This window comes from Schistocerca americana, chromosome 1 (genome assembly GCF_021461395.2).
Source record: "Schistocerca americana isolate TAMUIC-IGC-003095 chromosome 1, iqSchAmer2.1, whole genome shotgun sequence".
Taxonomy (NCBI): Eukaryota; Metazoa; Arthropoda; class Insecta; order Orthoptera; family Acrididae; genus Schistocerca; species Schistocerca americana.
In genome coordinates, this window is record NC_060119.1 from 995,238,797 (window position 1) to 995,255,543 (window position 16,747).

At 42.8% G+C, this 16,747-nt stretch overlaps 1 protein-coding gene and 1 non-coding gene across 2 annotated transcripts in view; both read right to left on the minus strand.

Moving 5' to 3' along the window:
* Nucleotides 1-16,747, minus strand: part of LOC124616017 (protein CREBRF homolog) — a 110,083-nt gene that overhangs the window by 8,723 nt on the left and 84,613 nt on the right. The window contains exon 7 of the mRNA XM_047144237.1: nt 7,687-7,809. Coding sequence (XP_047000193.1) covers nt 7,687-7,809 — 123 coding nt within the window. The remainder of the gene's footprint in view (nt 1-7,686; nt 7,810-16,747) is intronic.
* Nucleotides 10,847-10,921, minus strand: Trnat-ugu. Its single transcript has one exon. It is a non-coding gene; the product is annotated as a tRNA-Thr (tRNA).

Below are 16,747 nucleotides of genomic sequence, written 5' to 3' on the forward strand. Positions count from 1 at the left end.
AGAAAATCGACAGCTAAAAGAAACCGTTGCGGTGAAATACTCTCAACGATTAATAATTTTCTACAGCATCGTGGCACAGCGGTAAGCGCTCGGGTTCGTAATCCGAAGGTCGCCGGATCGAATCTTGCGTCAGGCAACATTTTTTTTTTTATTATTAGTTTTTTGTAATTCCAAAAACAAAGATGATGCGACCCACCAAACGAAAGCGCTGGCAGGTCGACAGACACACAAACAAACACACAAAACTCAAGCCCTCGCAACCCACGGCCGCCCCGCCAGGAAAGAGGGAAGGAGAGGGAAAGACGAAAGGATGTGGGCCCCAAGGGAGAGGGCAAGGAGTCACTCCAATCCCGGGAGCGGAAAGACCCACCCTAGGGGGAAAAAAGAGCAGGCACGCACTCGCACACACACCCACATCCAACCGCACATACACAGTTAGTTGTGTCTGTGACTCCTTGACCTCTCCCTTGGGGCCCACATCCTTTCGTCTTTCCCTCTCCTTCCCTGTTTCCTGGCGGGGCGGCCGTGGGTTGCGAGGGCTTGAGTTTTGTGTGTTTGTTTGTGTGTCTGTCGACCTGCCAGCGCTTTCGTTTGGTGGGTCGCATCAACTAACTGTGTATGTGCGGTTGGATATGGGTGTGTGTGCGAGTGTGTGCCTGTTCTTTTTACCCCCTTGGATGGGTCTTTCCGCTCCCGCGATTGGAGTGACTCCTTGCCCTCTCCCTTGGGGCCCACATCCTTTCGTCTTTCCCTCTCCTTCCCTCTTTCCTGGCGGGGCGGCCGTGGGTTGCGAGGGCTTGAGTTTTGTGTGTTTGTTTGTGTGTCTGTCGACCTGCCAGCGCTTTCGTTTGGTGGGTCGCATCAACTAACTGTGTATGTGCGGTTGGATGTGGGTGTGTGTGCGAGTGTGTGCCTGTTCTTTTTTCCCCCTAGGGTGGGTCTTTCCGCTCCCGGGATTGGAGTGACTCCTTGCCCTCTCCCTTGGGGCCCACATCCTTTCGTCTTTCCCTCTCCTTCCCTCTTTCCTGGCGGGGCGGCCGTGGGTTGCGAGGGCTTGAGTTTTGTGTGTTTGTTTGTGTGTCTGTCGACCTGCCAGCGCTTTCGTTTGGTGGGTCGCATCAACTAACTGTGTATGTGCGGTTGGATATGGGTGTGTGTGCGAGTGTGTGCCTGTTCTTTTTACCCCCTTGGATGGGTCTTTCCGCTCCCGGGATTGGAGTGACTCCTTGCCCTCTCCCTTGGGGCCCACATCCTTTCGTCTTTCCCTCTCCTTCCCTCTTTCCTGGCGGGGCGGCCGTGGGTTGCGAGGGCTTGAGTTTTGTGTGTGTGTTTGTGTGTCTGTCGACCTGCCAGCGCTTTCGTTTGGTGGGTCGCATCAACTAACTGTGTATGTGCGGTTGGATGTGGGTGTGTGTGCGAGTGTGTGCCTGTTCTTTTTTCCCCCTAGGGTGGGTCTTTCCGCTCCCGGGATTGGAGTGACTCCTTGCCCTCTCCCTTGGGGCCCACATCCTTTCGTCTTTCCCTCTCCTTCCCTCTTTCCTGGCGGGGCGGCCGTGGGTTGCGAGGGCTTGAGTTTTGTGTGTTTGTTTGTGTGTCTGTCGACCTGCCAGCGCTTTCGTTTGGTGGGTCGCATCAACTAACTGTGTATGTGCGGTTGGATATGGGTGTGTGTGCGAGTGTGTGCCTGTTCTTTTTACCCCCTTGGATGGGTCTTTCCGCTCCCGGGATTGGAGTGACTCCTTGCCCTCTCCCTTGGGGCCCACATCCTTTCGTCTTTCCCTCTCCTTCCCTCTTTCCTGGCGGGGCGGCCGTGGGTTGCGAGGGCTTGAGTTTTGTGTGTGTGTGTGTTTGTGTTTGTTTGTGTGTCTGTCGACCTGCCAGCACTTTCGTTTGCTTATGCATGTTGGTGAAGGCGGATCGCTCTCCAATTGTACCGCCTCCATTTTTCCGTTTGTTTAACAGAGTGTACCAAAGCTCTCACGTCCACACTGATTTTCGACGATGTTATAAGTTGCGCTAGAGACCGCAGCTACCTTCTTTCGAAGTTAGCAGGCAACTACGCTGTTATGCGGCGGCTCGTTTCGGCCCATTCAACATCTGTCCTTCAAGTGTAACGAGCGAGTAGCGGAGTTTATATTTCATACCTGCCACAGCAAATTTGTGTTTGTGGGGTTTCTATTCTAATTCGAACGTTTGACTTACGCTATATGTATTCGTTTCGGAATATCGTTTCTACGTCTTCCGTTAACTATACGTGGTTAATATTATGAAGACAATTAATAACATTTGTGAAATACAACTTTGTTTGCGGAAAACATAATGATGTTCGAAGTCACCAGTTTTTCCACGACAAACGACTTTCAACAACTTATTATATGCGTAATTGTTGCAACTGATTGCCGGGAATTATATATATATATATATATATATAGTGTGTGTGTGTGTGTATAGACACATTTGAATTAAAAAAATTAAAAAAAGGTCGCATGGTGCGAGATTCGATCCGGCGACCTTCGGATTACGAACCCGAGCGCTTACCGCTGTGCCACAACACTGTAGAAAATTATTAATCGTAGAGAGTATTTCACCGCAATGGTTTCTTTTAACTGTCGATTTTCTCGACAACGGCTGAGAAGTGCATCTTGGTGCTTTGCATCATTACACCTCTGGCCATGAGCTTTTATTATGCGCAGTATGAATCGAATCTGAATTTCACAATTGGCGGCCTCCCCTTGTTAGTTGGAAATCCGAAAACATACCATAAATAAAAGTTATTTTCAATATAAAATCAAGTCTCTACACAACACAGCTCTTTAGTGTTTTCTACTCTATCACAATAGATTGGCAAGGGAACTGTCCAATCAGACATGTCAAAACCTACCCTCATATTTTTCAAACAGGAAACACACACCAAAAGAAATGCACTGTCAAAATTTTAGCTGCTAAGGTGCATTCTGTGCTCGTGTGCGTGTGTGTGTGTGTGTGTGTGTGTGTGTGTGTGTATAAGTTGTTTAATTCTAATTAAGGACTATTTGGCCAAAAGCTTTGCTTGACAGTCTTTTAAAGTTACTCAGTTTTGCTACATGAAGAACTACCTATAACAGCTGTCTGTACTGCCCTTCCTGCATAACGTGAACCTGGCAAATAAGCACACATAGTCATGACAAAAGAACATAGCGTGAAATCCGAAGTGCACACTAGTGAATTTTAAGCACTTAAACCAAACCAAAATTGTCTCAAATTGGTATTTTTTAATAACTTGCAGTGTGTTTTGATAGCCAAACTGTTGCAAATGTAACTGTTACACAAGTGACTGGCAGAGAAAACAAAATCAAGGCAGTGCAGTATGATACATAACAGGACTGCCATCAGTTTTAATTTATTGACATGAAATATTTTGTAAATAGTCTTCACGGGTTTGGCAAACCTGTGAAGACTATTTACAACATATCTGCTGGGAAAACTTGAAGAGTCACAACAGTTCCCTTTAGTCACCAAAAAAATGCAGAGTGTGTATTTACGATGAAAACAAACATTTTTCCTTATACAAAGCACACCTGATAAAAGCAAAATTAATGTATTAATGCACTCCACAGTAATTAATAGTTTTATTTAGGCAGAAATGGGATGGAGGAAGAAATAGTCGTGGCCTTTACCGTATTTACTCAAATCTAAGCCGCACCTGAAAAATGAGACTCGAAATCAAGGAAAAAAAAAACTTCCTGAATCTAAGCCGCACCTGAAATTTGAGACTCGAAATTCAAGGCGAGAGAAAAAGGTTTAGACCGCACCTTCAAATCGAAACAAAGTTGGTCCTTTGTAACATGAGACACACTTTAGGTCGAATGGATGAAGATACAGCTACAGTAGTTTGGTTCGAGCCGTAAGCTTAGCAATTAAGCTTTATTAGGTAGCCATTACTATGTGTCAGGCGCTCTGTCCATGTTTATACGGGTACCCTTCCTTTTCCACGTGCTTCATCTGGTTTGAATCGATTGCTTATTTTTCTTCGATCTGATAAGTGTCGTTCTCTTTGTTATTGGTGTTTACATCACTCTAAGCTGAAAATGCATTATTGTACTGTCTGACAAATTGTTTTTCGCATTCTGATAATGAGTGTTGACGACCGTTACTGCTCGTGGCATGGCTTGCTTTTGTGCGCGTTACCACTACTTTAAAAAAAGAGGGGAATTGTCTCATTAGCGAAACAATGGCAAGATATTGCTATTTGTTGTTACTTACACTGCCGCTTTCTTTGATAATGATCAACAAGAACCAAATAATAGACTGCGTATGATAGAAGATGTTCTGAACGAGAGTTTAGCGAAAATTTTTCTCCGTTTGAAAATCTTTGCAGACGCCTCTTTAGTACATTACATTCTGCACAGAAATTAAGAGTCATCTTAGATTTAAAAAGCTTGTCAGTTGCCGTGCTTCATTTCTGATTATCACTATTCAGCATAAGAATATAAACATGACATGATATGTATATTCTTCCGCGTTTGCTGTTGTCTCACTCTATTTTCGAACTATATTAGGCAGACAGGATTTAAATGAGATAGCAGCAAACATGAAAGAAAACATGGCATAATGTTTACATTTGTGTTGAAGGTGAAGAGAATACTGCATGTGATTCACAATTCAGAAAAGTTCCTATTAGCAACCATCTTTTGTCAGGTAGGAAAAAATTCAGAACCATATTGGCCACATTGACAAACATCCCAAACAGTCTTGCCAGTCAGATTTTTGTAGTAGATTTATAGTGATGACTTCAAATGCAGTGTGTTGTTGTTGTTGTTGTTGTTGTTGTTGTTGTCTTCAGTCCGTAGACTGGTTTGATGCAGCTCTCCACGTTTTTCTGTCCTGTGCAATGGAGAGTAGCAACGCTTAAGAAGAAATAATGAAAATAACTTAGAAATTAACCACTGAACTTTAAAACAAAATTTTATTAGGTTTGTAATACCTCTTATACGAAATATTTAAAATATCAGTCACGATTCTGAATCACCACCACTCGATTCTTTTTTCCTCATTTCTTCATACAGAGCATCTTCCTCCATACCATCTAGTGCATTGGATATCGAACATTTTTTAAATGCTTGTTGCACAGTCTGATTTGGAACACACTTCCATGCATCATAAATCCATTGGCACACCTGCGACAAACTTGCGCATTTTACACGTCCTGTTGGTGTCACTTGTCTGTCGCTTTTCGAAAGCCAGTCTGTGTACATGCATTTAAGCCTGTCCTTAAATAGTTTATTCAAACAAATGTCAAGTAGTTGCAGAATTGACATCATCCCACCTGGAATTACTGCCAAGTCCGTTTTGATTTCCTCTAATTTTCGTTTTACTGCAGGTACACATCTAATACCAACAGACCGCGTAAACCAAGCATTGTGCCAGGATGATGATTCCACACAGGCCTAATCCATTCCAGCACCATATTCTCCTGAAACCACCCAGTTTCATTTTCTCGTACAATTACAGTTTTTGGAAACACTTCCGATTTCAGTAAACTCTTTCACCTGAAAACTATGAATGGCGGTAATTTATGTCCATCTGTTGTGCAAGCGAGCATGACGGACATCCGCTGTTTTTCACCCCCTAATGTAAGAACACTTGTGTCTTTCTTTCCTTTGGCGTCACCCATATAATTTGACGGCATGTCAAAATATATGGGAGTTTGGTCAGCATTTCCTATCTGACCAAGAAGGTATTGCTTTTCTGTTCACCGCCTAATTATGAAGCGCTGAAATTCCACAAGTTTTTCTTCTTCATTTTTCGGCAGCTTCTGTGCAACTGAAGTTCACCTCCGAAGTGAAAAACCCCAGCGCTTCATAAACAGATCAATCCGCCTGGACTTGCCTTAAAATTTTCGAATGTTTGCTCCTTAGCAATTTCACGTGCCTTAATTTTTAAAATTCGACGTTCACAGGCAGGAATTTCTGACACTGTTCCTTAACAAATTCATTTAAAATCACTTCTAGTACATGATATCGGCCATACTTTGGCCCAGTAAATGCTTTCCTGTGACTTGAACATTTAAATAATTTATCTCTCTGCAGTCGCCATCGCCTGACGTTGCTCTCATCAATCTCATATTGTAAACCTGCAGCACAATTAGAACTTTGTTGGACAAAAGAAATAACTGCCCTCTTGAATTTGGCACTATAATGAAAGCGCTTCATTATGGTTTACTAACACCGACAAGCACTTGAAAAAATTCCACTAAGCAAAAGGTGTCACAACGTGAAATCTTAATGAGCCCCAGCGTATTAACTCGTGCAACAATCCTAAAAGAAATTTATTTTTGTTGCTACGAATATTTGAAAGGCTGCTACATTCGAAGATGAACAATACGGAATTTCTATGTATGAAAATGCAGTGGTCGAAACTCGGGGCGGAGAAAAAAGCTCGTCTTCTAACTTTTTCTTTCTTAAATTTATTTACAGGCGCAGAGGTTTTGGCCCCAGTATTTATCTTTGTGCCTGCAAATCATGCCTGTGTAGCACTACATATATTTGACGGCAGAAGTTAGTTGTGGCGGCACCTACCAACATTTTTCAGAACTTCTGCTTACTTTGCCTTCAATTCTAAGCCGCAGTCGGTTTTACGGATTACAAAATCCAGAAGAACAGTGCGGCTTAGGTATGAGTAAATACGGTATTCTGCTTATTTTGCTGCGTACCAGGCATACTTGATTAAATTCATAAAACATGATGATGCAAACTGATAAGTTTAACAATACTGTTACACTGATAAATCTGAAATGCCAAAGAGCCATTGAAAATTATACTGCCCAACAATTTTCCAAAAAATGCTTTACACTCTCAAAAAAAATTTTTACTGAGGGACTGAATCACACTAGTAGTTCCACGTGGAATCCAATTCTATTAACAGTCTTTTTGTCCTCCTAAAGAGAAAGGTGTCGTTATGTCCAGGCCCAGAGTCCAACAAAAGTAGTGAATTATTTTCTGCAACTAATAAGGAGGCATTCCGGATGTAGTACTGAAAATTATTCTTCTCCATTTTTCCAGATTTTGCTACTTTGATAACAAGATTCTTGCAACTCAACAATCATTAGCAAAAGTATTGTTTTATTAAAATTGCCAATAAAGGAACAAATCATTACAACTAACTGTTAGCAAGATCTACTAAAAACCATGCACCAGGATATCAAACAGAGCTTCGGCACCAGCACACATAGCTGCAAGTGTATGTGTGAATCTGGGTACTCTGAAGAAGAATACAGATCCTTAAGCTGAGCTTCTAAGTGCAAGTTATTGTTTAAGTAGTTATTCCACTCTACAAAGTAAATAACTACCTTTTCTAATTCCATAGCTTGAATTTCCCTGTATTACTACTACTTCAAGTTATGCCACTAATATAGTAAACTCCAAATTACATGAAATAAATCAAACTGTAACAAAGTTCTTGGGTTTACGGCCACTTGATCTGGTCAAAATGGTGCAACATTTCAACAAGCAGCATTCCCATCATCTTTCTGCCAGGATAAGATGACACTCATCAAAATACCGTCCCATTTCGATCAACTCACACTTTATGTTGGATCAACTCGCTGGGAAAGACAATGAGATCACATCAAACTCTATTTCTATCATGTCTGTTGGCAATGTTTTGAAAAATACTGAAGTGTCAGTGTACACTATGCATTATACTTACTTGTCACAGTTCTGCTTATCTTCTCGATTTGTCTAGTCAGTTCTTCTTGTTTTTCGGGATTTTCGGTAGTGCACTTTGTCGCCAGAAGTTGTTTCACCTGGGATATTCCCATATTTAACCTTTCTGAAAGCAAAAGTAGCAATTTACAGATTTATGTAGCACCTACATAAATGAAGAAGTAAGACAGTAATGACTAAAAATTAATGCTTCAAAATACTAGAATGAAATTTTTCTGGTAACCAAGTGCAAATCTGGTGATAATGTAGAGACAGGCTTTTTTCTTAATTGCTCCCTGGAGATATCCATACAGAACATGTAATGACATTGTTTACATACATCAGTTTTTCAAATTGTTGTTATTGCTTGACACAACTGAAATGAAACGAGAGGATGCAAATTCTCCTTAGCTAATGTGAACATATTTTTGCAGAAGGCATACGACATCGTCAAAGCCCGCATCTCGTGGTCGTGCGGTAGCGTTCTCGCTTCCCACGCCCGGGTTCGATTCCCGGCGGGGTCAGGGATTTTCTCTGCCTCATGATGGCTGGGTGTTGTGTGCTGTCCTTAGGTTAGTTAGGTTTAAGTAGTTCTAAGTTCTAGGGGACTGATGACCATAGATGTTAAGTCCCATAGTGCTCAGAGCCATTTGAACCATTTTTGACATCGTCAAGAAAGGAATACTTCACAGGATTCCACACTGGTGGTCAGTTGAGTGAGGTGGAAGATATCCAGAATTATAAAATGTGTTAGACCACTTTCAAAAATAATGAAGGTAACATGTCTGATGCCTAAGAAAGGCAATAAAATTCATACTGAGAAATGTCAAAATCTCATATTAAAGTACTGTAAGCTCAAGTTCATGTAATGTGAAAATATCATATTAAGGGTTTTGTTTTTATGCCTGATGACTTTTTACAAAGCCCAAAGATCTCACAGAGTCTTTAACATTCGAAATTATGTCCCCAATTCTAATTCTGGACACTGTGGCAAGAGCTTTCTGTAAATCTAAGAATCCCAAGTAAAGCAGTAATTCATACACATTGTTCTGCCATATAATTTCATTTACAACCTGTAAGTTAATCAACGCTGTCCTACGTCAAGCTTGGAATGAGAGAGGAGGGTTGGCCAAGTTGACAGCCAGCTGGAAAAATGTTAACAGGCAGTGTTAAATAACCTGATTATCTAAGAAAGCCAATGAAACTGGGAGGATGAGATCCTTTGAGAGTTTGATGTTAACTCAGTGAACAACGTATCACACATCCTCAAAGCTTCATCTCAAAGATGGTCACCAAAAACACCCAATGTAAGGGCAGTCTCATATCACAAGTGGAAAGCAACAGGTGCTATTAAATATACAAAGGCCCCATATCAATTGCATACATAGCACGCTGTAAAAATTAATTCCAGGCATAACATATCTCCTCATTTGGATGTCTTGGAAGGGAGGTCACACTGAAAGAAGTAAAGAAGATTACAAATCGGAACATGGAGTTATAAGACCCACTTACAAGTGGGAAAATTGGAGATACTGAAGCAGAAAATGAGAAGCAACATAGTGAATATAACGAGAATATCTTAAACGAGTTGGGATATGTAGATGGAAATGTTGATTGCAGTGGAAATCCACAAAAACAATAAAAATCTAGTGATAACACACAATACACATATGCCACAAAGCAGACAACTTTGTGGACATCTCCAAAAGAAGACCCTTGATTATAAGAAATACACTCTGTGAACAGCACAGAAGAAGATAGGCTTGAATTAGACTAGCTGACCCAAACAAATACCAGACTTTCTACCCTGGATCGATTGCTACTCACCACATAGTGTGTAGCAAATAGGCACAATGAAAAAGAAAGGTAGAAATACTTCAGCTTTCGAACTAAGTTCAGAAGTAGGAAAAAAAAAACACATTCTCACAACAACAACAACAACATGTGTGTGTCATTCCCCTCACACACACACACACACACACACACACACACACACACACAAAACCACTGTCACCAACTGCACCTGATGTTAGCAGCAATCTGTGAGGGGATGGGGAGGGATAGCAAGGTAGAGTTGAAGGGAGAGGCAAGTGCTGCATGTAAGGACATTCATGGAAGTGGATGGGAAGAAAGCATAGTTCACAGGCCATTTATAACAACAGTAGTAGAAGTAATCCTCAAAGCTACCATCCAATATTTTTGACATCAGTTTCTTGTAGAATCTTAATTCAGCGTATACAGAGAAGGGCAGCAGGAATGGTCACAGGTTAGTTTGGTCCGTGGGAGAGTGTCACAGAGATGCTGAAGAAACTAAACTGGCAGACTCTTGAGGATACTTCCAAAGTTTCATGAACAGACTTTAAATTATGACTCTAGGACCACTTGTTTACTGCTCCTATTCGGATTTTAATGGCAACACTTGATTAATTACAGCATGCATGAATGCACTTAACCAATCCTTCTACTCAAGCTCCACATGTGAAGGGAACAGGAAAAAAAAACCCTAATAACTGGTAAAATTGGAGATACCCTCTACCATGCACTTCACAGTGGATAGATGAAGCTGGAGATGCAGGTTGGTGCTCAATAGGGCAGTTAATTGCATCTTTGGAATGCTGTGCTTTGGGGGAGGGCGAGGGGGGGTGTTGGGGTAGAAGGTATGTGTAGTACTTGAATGGGAGCAGAGAAGTGCTGTTCAGAAAAGCTGATGTTCTTGGGAAGAATCTAGATGAACAGGCTATAAAACAGTAATTAGAGTGAAGCACATCGGATTGGGCAGCATGTTCAGCAACTGGGTGGTCCAGCTCTCTCATGGCCACTGTTTGGTGGTGACCATTCATAGACAGATAGCTTGTTAGTTGTCACAACCATACAGAATGCAGCACAGTGGTTGCAAGCTGGTTGGTCACATGTCTGCTTTCACAGATGGCCCTGCCTTTGATGGTGCAAGAGTCGCCAGTGGCTAGACTGAAGTATGAAGTAGTAGTAGTATGATAATGTATAGCAGAGGTCTTGCATCTGGCTCTCTTGCAGAGAAATGAGCCATGATGCAATGGGTTGGGAGCAGGGATGGAGCATGGACAGACAAGGATATTAGAATTATATTAATACCTTCAGCTGCTCATGGGCATTGACATATATCAACAGAGACAGGTGAAAATGTGTGCCCCGACCGGGACTCGAACCCGGGATCTCCTGCTTACATGGCAGATGCTCTACCCATCTGAGCTACCGAGGGCACAGAGGATAGTGCGGCTGCAGGGACTATCTCGTGCACAACCCCCACGAGACCCACATTCTCACCTTGTATGTCCACACACTACATTCGTAGCGTCCCACCCCAACACACTCATTACTCGTAGAAGACATTCTTCCCAAGTCCTGTAAGAGTTCGGGGAATGTGTGTGCATCCACACAGAAGGAGGTCATGGCCGGTATTGCCAGAACTATGAACTTATATGGATATGAAAGTATTAATATATAACTCTTATTTCGTTCTAGACGGCTGCTGATCATCAATAGTGTCTGCTCTTTCGGACATGTCCAAAACAACAGACACCACATCCATGTAAGTTTATAGTTCTGGCAATACTGGCCATGGCCTCCCTCCACTGTGCATATGCACACATATCCCCCGAACTCTTGCGGGACTTGGTAAGAATGTCTTCTACGAGTGATGAGTGTGTTGGGGTGAGACACTACAAATGTAGTGTGTGGACATACAAGGTGAGAAAGTGGGTGCGAGATAGTCCCTGAAGCCACACTATCCTCCGTGCCCTTGGTGGCTCAGATGGATAGAGCGTATGTAAGCAGGAGATCCTGGGTTCGAGTCCCGGTCAGGGCACACATTTTCACCTGTCCCCGTTGATATATGTCAATGCCCATGAGCAGCTGAAGGTATTAATATAATTCTAATTTCGTTCTAGACGGCTGCAGTTCATCAATGGTGTCTGTTCTTTCGGACATGTTCGAAACAACAGACACCATATCGCTATTAGAAAAGGATATTGTGCAGTAGATTGGGTGGGCAGCAGAATACCACTGTGGGAGGGGTGGGTATCATTGAGAGACATTCCACGTTTCAAGGTACGATGAGAGACTGTTGAAACACTGGTGGAGAGTGTGATTCAGTTGCTGCAGTCCTGAGTTATACTGAGTCACAAGATCAGTGCTCCTTTTTGGCTACACAATGGGTATGTGGAGGATGGTAGGAGTGGGGGATGATAGGTGATTTATGACACAATGCATAGAAATACAATACGTGTCAAAAGTATCCAGACACCTGGCTGAAAATGACTTACAAGTTCATGGCGCCCTCCATTGGTAATGCTGGAATTCACCCTTAGCCTTGATGACAGCTTCCATTCTCATAGGCATACGTTCAATCAGGTGCTGGAAGGTTTCTTGGGGAATGGCACCCCATTCTTCAGAAAGTGCTGCACCAAGGAGAAATATCGATGTTGGTCGGTGAGTCCTGGCACGAAGTTGGCATTCCAAAACAAGCAGTGATGTGATAGTGCCATGCAAAACAACAAGTGTTGCAAGCCCCCTCCATGAAAAACACAACCACACCATAACACCACCACCTCCAAATTTTACTGTTGACACTACACATGCTGCCAGATGATGTTCACAAGACGTTCGCCATACCCACACCCCGCCATTGGATCGCCACACTGTGTACCATGACTCGTCGCTCCACACAATGGTTTTCCACTGCTCAATCGTCCAATGTTTACACTCCTTATATCAAGTGAGGCATCGTTTGGCATTTACCGGCATGGTGTGTGGCTTATAAGCAGCCACTCAATCATGAAATCTAAGTTTTCTCAACTCCCACATAACTGTCATAGTACTTGCAGTGGAACCTGATGCAGTTTCGAATTCCTGTGTGATGGTCTGGATAGATGTCTGCCTATTACACATTACGACCCTCTTCAACTGTCGGTGGTCTCTGTCAGTCAACAGACAAGGTCGGCCTGTATGCTTTTGTGCTGTATGTGTCCCTTCGCATTTCCACTTCACTATCACATCGGAAACAGTGGACCTAGGGATGTTTAGGAGTGTGGAAATCTTGTGTGCAGACATTTGACACAAATGACATCCAATCACCTGACCACGTTCAAAGTCTGCAAGTCCTGTCGAGTGCCCCATTCTGCTCTCTCACGATGTCTAATGACTACTGAGGTCGCTGATATGGAGTACCAGGCAGTGGGTGGCAGCACAATGCATCTAATATAAAAAACATATGTTTTTGGTGGTGTCCGGATACTTTTGATCACATAGTGTATGTTTCTGGACAAGGTTGGAAGGATAATTTCGCTCTTTGAAGGCTTCAGTGAACCCTTAGCGTATTTGGGGAGGGACTGTTCATCAATACAGATGCACCAACCACAGATGGCTAGGCTACATGGAAGAGACTTCTTTTTGTGGAATAGCTGCTACTGTCGAAGTAGAGGTATAGTTGATTGTTGCTAGGTTTGTCGTGCACAGAAGTATTGATATAACCAATCTTGAGGTGGAGGTCAAATTAGAGGAAGACAGTTTGTTGGGCTGAGGAGTACCAGGTGAAGTGAAAGGGGAAGAAGGTGCTGAGGTTCTGGAGGAGTATGTATAGGGTGTCCCCACCCTCTGTCCAGATTGTAACGTTGTCAAAAGATCTGAAGCAGTTAGGGGATGGGATTCTGGGTGATTAGGAAGGATTCTCCTAGATGGCTCATGAATAGATTAGCATAAGATGGTGCCGTGTATGTGCCCATTTCTGTACTATGGATCTGTTTGTAGGTGATGTCTTCAAAGGAGAATTAATAATGGGTGAGGATATAGTTGGTCATGATGACCAGGAAGGACACCATAGGTTTTCAGTCAACTGGGTGTACATAAAGATCAAGTTCAATAGTGACAGGGCCATGGCCATTGGAAACATTAGTTTAGGGAAGGTAGCTTCGACAGTGACAAGCAGGGTGGAGTCTTTTATGCAGGAAGGTAGCTTATGGGCAGTAGGCTGAAAACATTGGCCCACAAGGGCAGAAATTCTGTCTCTGGGGATACAGTAACCAGCCACAATGGAGCGTCCTGGGTGGTTCAGTTTATATACTTTAGGAAGCACACAGAAGGTAAGAGTGCACAGACTGGTGGGGATGAGATGAATACAGACTCAGGGGAATGGTTTTGGAATAGGCCTAAGGATTTGTCGAGGGACTGGAGATCCTGCTGGATTTCTGAATGGATTCACCATGTCAGGGATTGTACGTTGACGTATCTGACAGCTGGTGGACTCCACCTATAAGCCCTGTCAAAAGACCCCATTCAGAAATCCAGCAGGACCTCCAGTCCCTCCTCAAATCCCTCATCCCATCACAGAACCCAATCCCTGGGTAAATCTCCCTCCAACATTCCCCACACTCTTAGCTTCCAGGAAGCTCCCATACAACTTGTTACTGTGCTGCCGCAAGAGAATCTCCACCCTTGTGGACCAACACTTTCATCCTATTACCTGTAACCTACCCTCCTATAGAAAACAGACACACTATCTCCATAGCTGCTGTCACTTCACCACCCAGCACCCTGCTTATCACTGTTGATGCCACCTGCCTTTACACTAACATATCAAATGACTGTGGCCTTGCCGCTGCTGAACACTACCTTTTCCATGCCCATCAACTCCAAACTTACAACCTCCTTCCTGATCACCATGACCAACTATATCTTCATCCATAATTACTTCTTTGAAGCCATCACCTACAAACAAATCCGTAGCACAGCAATGGTACCATCCTATTCCAACCTCTTCATGGGCCACCTAGAAGAATGCTTCCTGGCCATCCATGATATCATCCTCTAACTGCTTCAGATCCATTGACAACCTCACGATGTGGACTGAGATTGAGTGCACACTTCTCCAGAACCTCAGCAGTCTCCCCCCCCCCCCCCCCCCCCCCCCGCATTTTACTTGACCTGGTAACTCAAGATTAGTTACATCAATACCTCCATCCAAATCAAACCTACCAACCACCTACTATACCTCCACTTCGACAGTGGCCACCCATTCCACACTATGAAGTTCCTTCCATACAGCCTAGCCACCCAAGGTTGTCGCATTTGTACATTTATTGTCCCCCAAACACTCACTCACTGTTCCGACACGAAGGAGCATTCCTCTCACAACGCAGTAGCATCCAGAGCTGGCGCAACTGAATCACAATCTCCACAAGGCTTTCAACTATCTCTCATTGTGGCATGAAGTGTGAGCTGTGGCAGCTCATTTCGCCTTCCCACTATCGACAGCTTCTGGCTGGCGCCTCACCAAGTGATGCATATTATTCCCTTATGCAGCTACAAATGCCCTGGCTAGGCTTCGAAAGTGGCACTAGAGCAGCATTGCAGGGGCCTTGGAACTGTGCAGTGCAAGCAGTTTACGTGTAGTCTTCAGCAGTGTGGAGCTGGGGGCCAACGGCAGTGTCTGGAGCAACAGATACGTGGTGTGGATTAGCATGACGTCTTTTCCGAGTCATCATTCACTCTTCTTCATCAGGACTGGGTAGAGGGCAAAAGATTTGGTTTGCATACGATGTGTGTATCCAGTTGTTCAGCTCTGTGCACCGATCTCCCACTCTGCACAAAGTCGTCATGCACACCTTTGTTATTTGAGTCAATGTGGCACTGTGTAATCTGCCCAGCTTTCAAGCATAGTTATATCAGGGCCCTATGATTATCTAGTTTTTTTTTAAATCTTGAATTTGTTTTTGAATTGTTTTATTTGAGAGAACAAACTGTTTCTGAATTTTAATATTTGTTTTCACTGTGTGACCTTAGCGAGTTGTTATTTATATTGCTTCCTCGCAGAATTTACAGCTCCCTTTGAGTAGTTCCCTTCTACGTCTTACACTTTTAGCAAGGTTTATTTCCTAGGGCCTAAGATCTTACTGGACAGGTTCTTCAAGTGGAACCATGGTTAAACAATAACTTTCAGTAGTTGTGTAATTCAGTGAGATACTTGTGTTCAGTGTTTTTTGACAGCACCAACTAAATTGCCACGAATGCGTTTCATGTCAGCAAATTCTTGTCGAGTGGCCCTGGCATGCTAGCGGCTGTGTGGATGGCTTTCAAGCATTGCCTAGAGTTGCTTTCTATTTGTTTGCAGTTGCATGTCCTGACTGTCTGTGCTCTAGTTGAGTTGAGTTGAGTTGAGTACTGTAAATGAAATTTTGCCATCTGTCAAAATGCCTTTATCTGATTAATTGGCTTTGCAAAGGGACTTTTCCTTTCAATGTTATTGTTGTGTTTAATATCTACTGTAACATTGTTTTAAATTTTACTTTCAATTATTTGGTGTAAACCCTTTGGATAAGCCATAAAGGCGAACTGTTATTACTTATCAACTAGTTAATATTTATCTTTTGGAAGTCTGCCTAACATCTTCGTTTTGATCTTGCTTGCAGAAATTTATCTAGAGCTCAGTTTTTCTTATTTGCTGGTTTATTGATATTTCAAATTTTTTTAAAGGTCATTATTGTTTAAGTCTTATCTTCTTGCATCTTGTTTAAGACCATCAAAAAGGCGATTGTGCTACTAAACATTCTGAAAACTATTCAAGAGTACATTTAACAAGACAAATTAACTTGGAACCTTACTACCTGTTTTTCTTAAAGAGGACCTTTGTTACTTTGAAAAATAAATGTTCGTTGTCAAAAGGATAAATGATGTTAGTTAAAGGGACCTCATACTTCCACGACATTTCCCTGATCCTTGTAATTTCTGATTACAAAGTGAAAAATATCATCCCCACTATCCTACCCATCCATCTCACAGTGGTATTCTACCTGCCCCCCACCCAACCTATGCAATATCCTTCTACTTCCTTACTGCACCCCTGCTTCCAACCTCTTGTCTCTTACCTGCAATAGACTCAGATCCAAGACGTGTTCCATACATTATCCCACTGCCACCTACTCCAGTCATATTGCTGGCATCACCAATCTAATCAAAGACATGGCCACGTGTAAAGCAGAGATGTGGTCTACCTTGCTGCAAACATTGTGCCACATTCTACATGGACATGACAA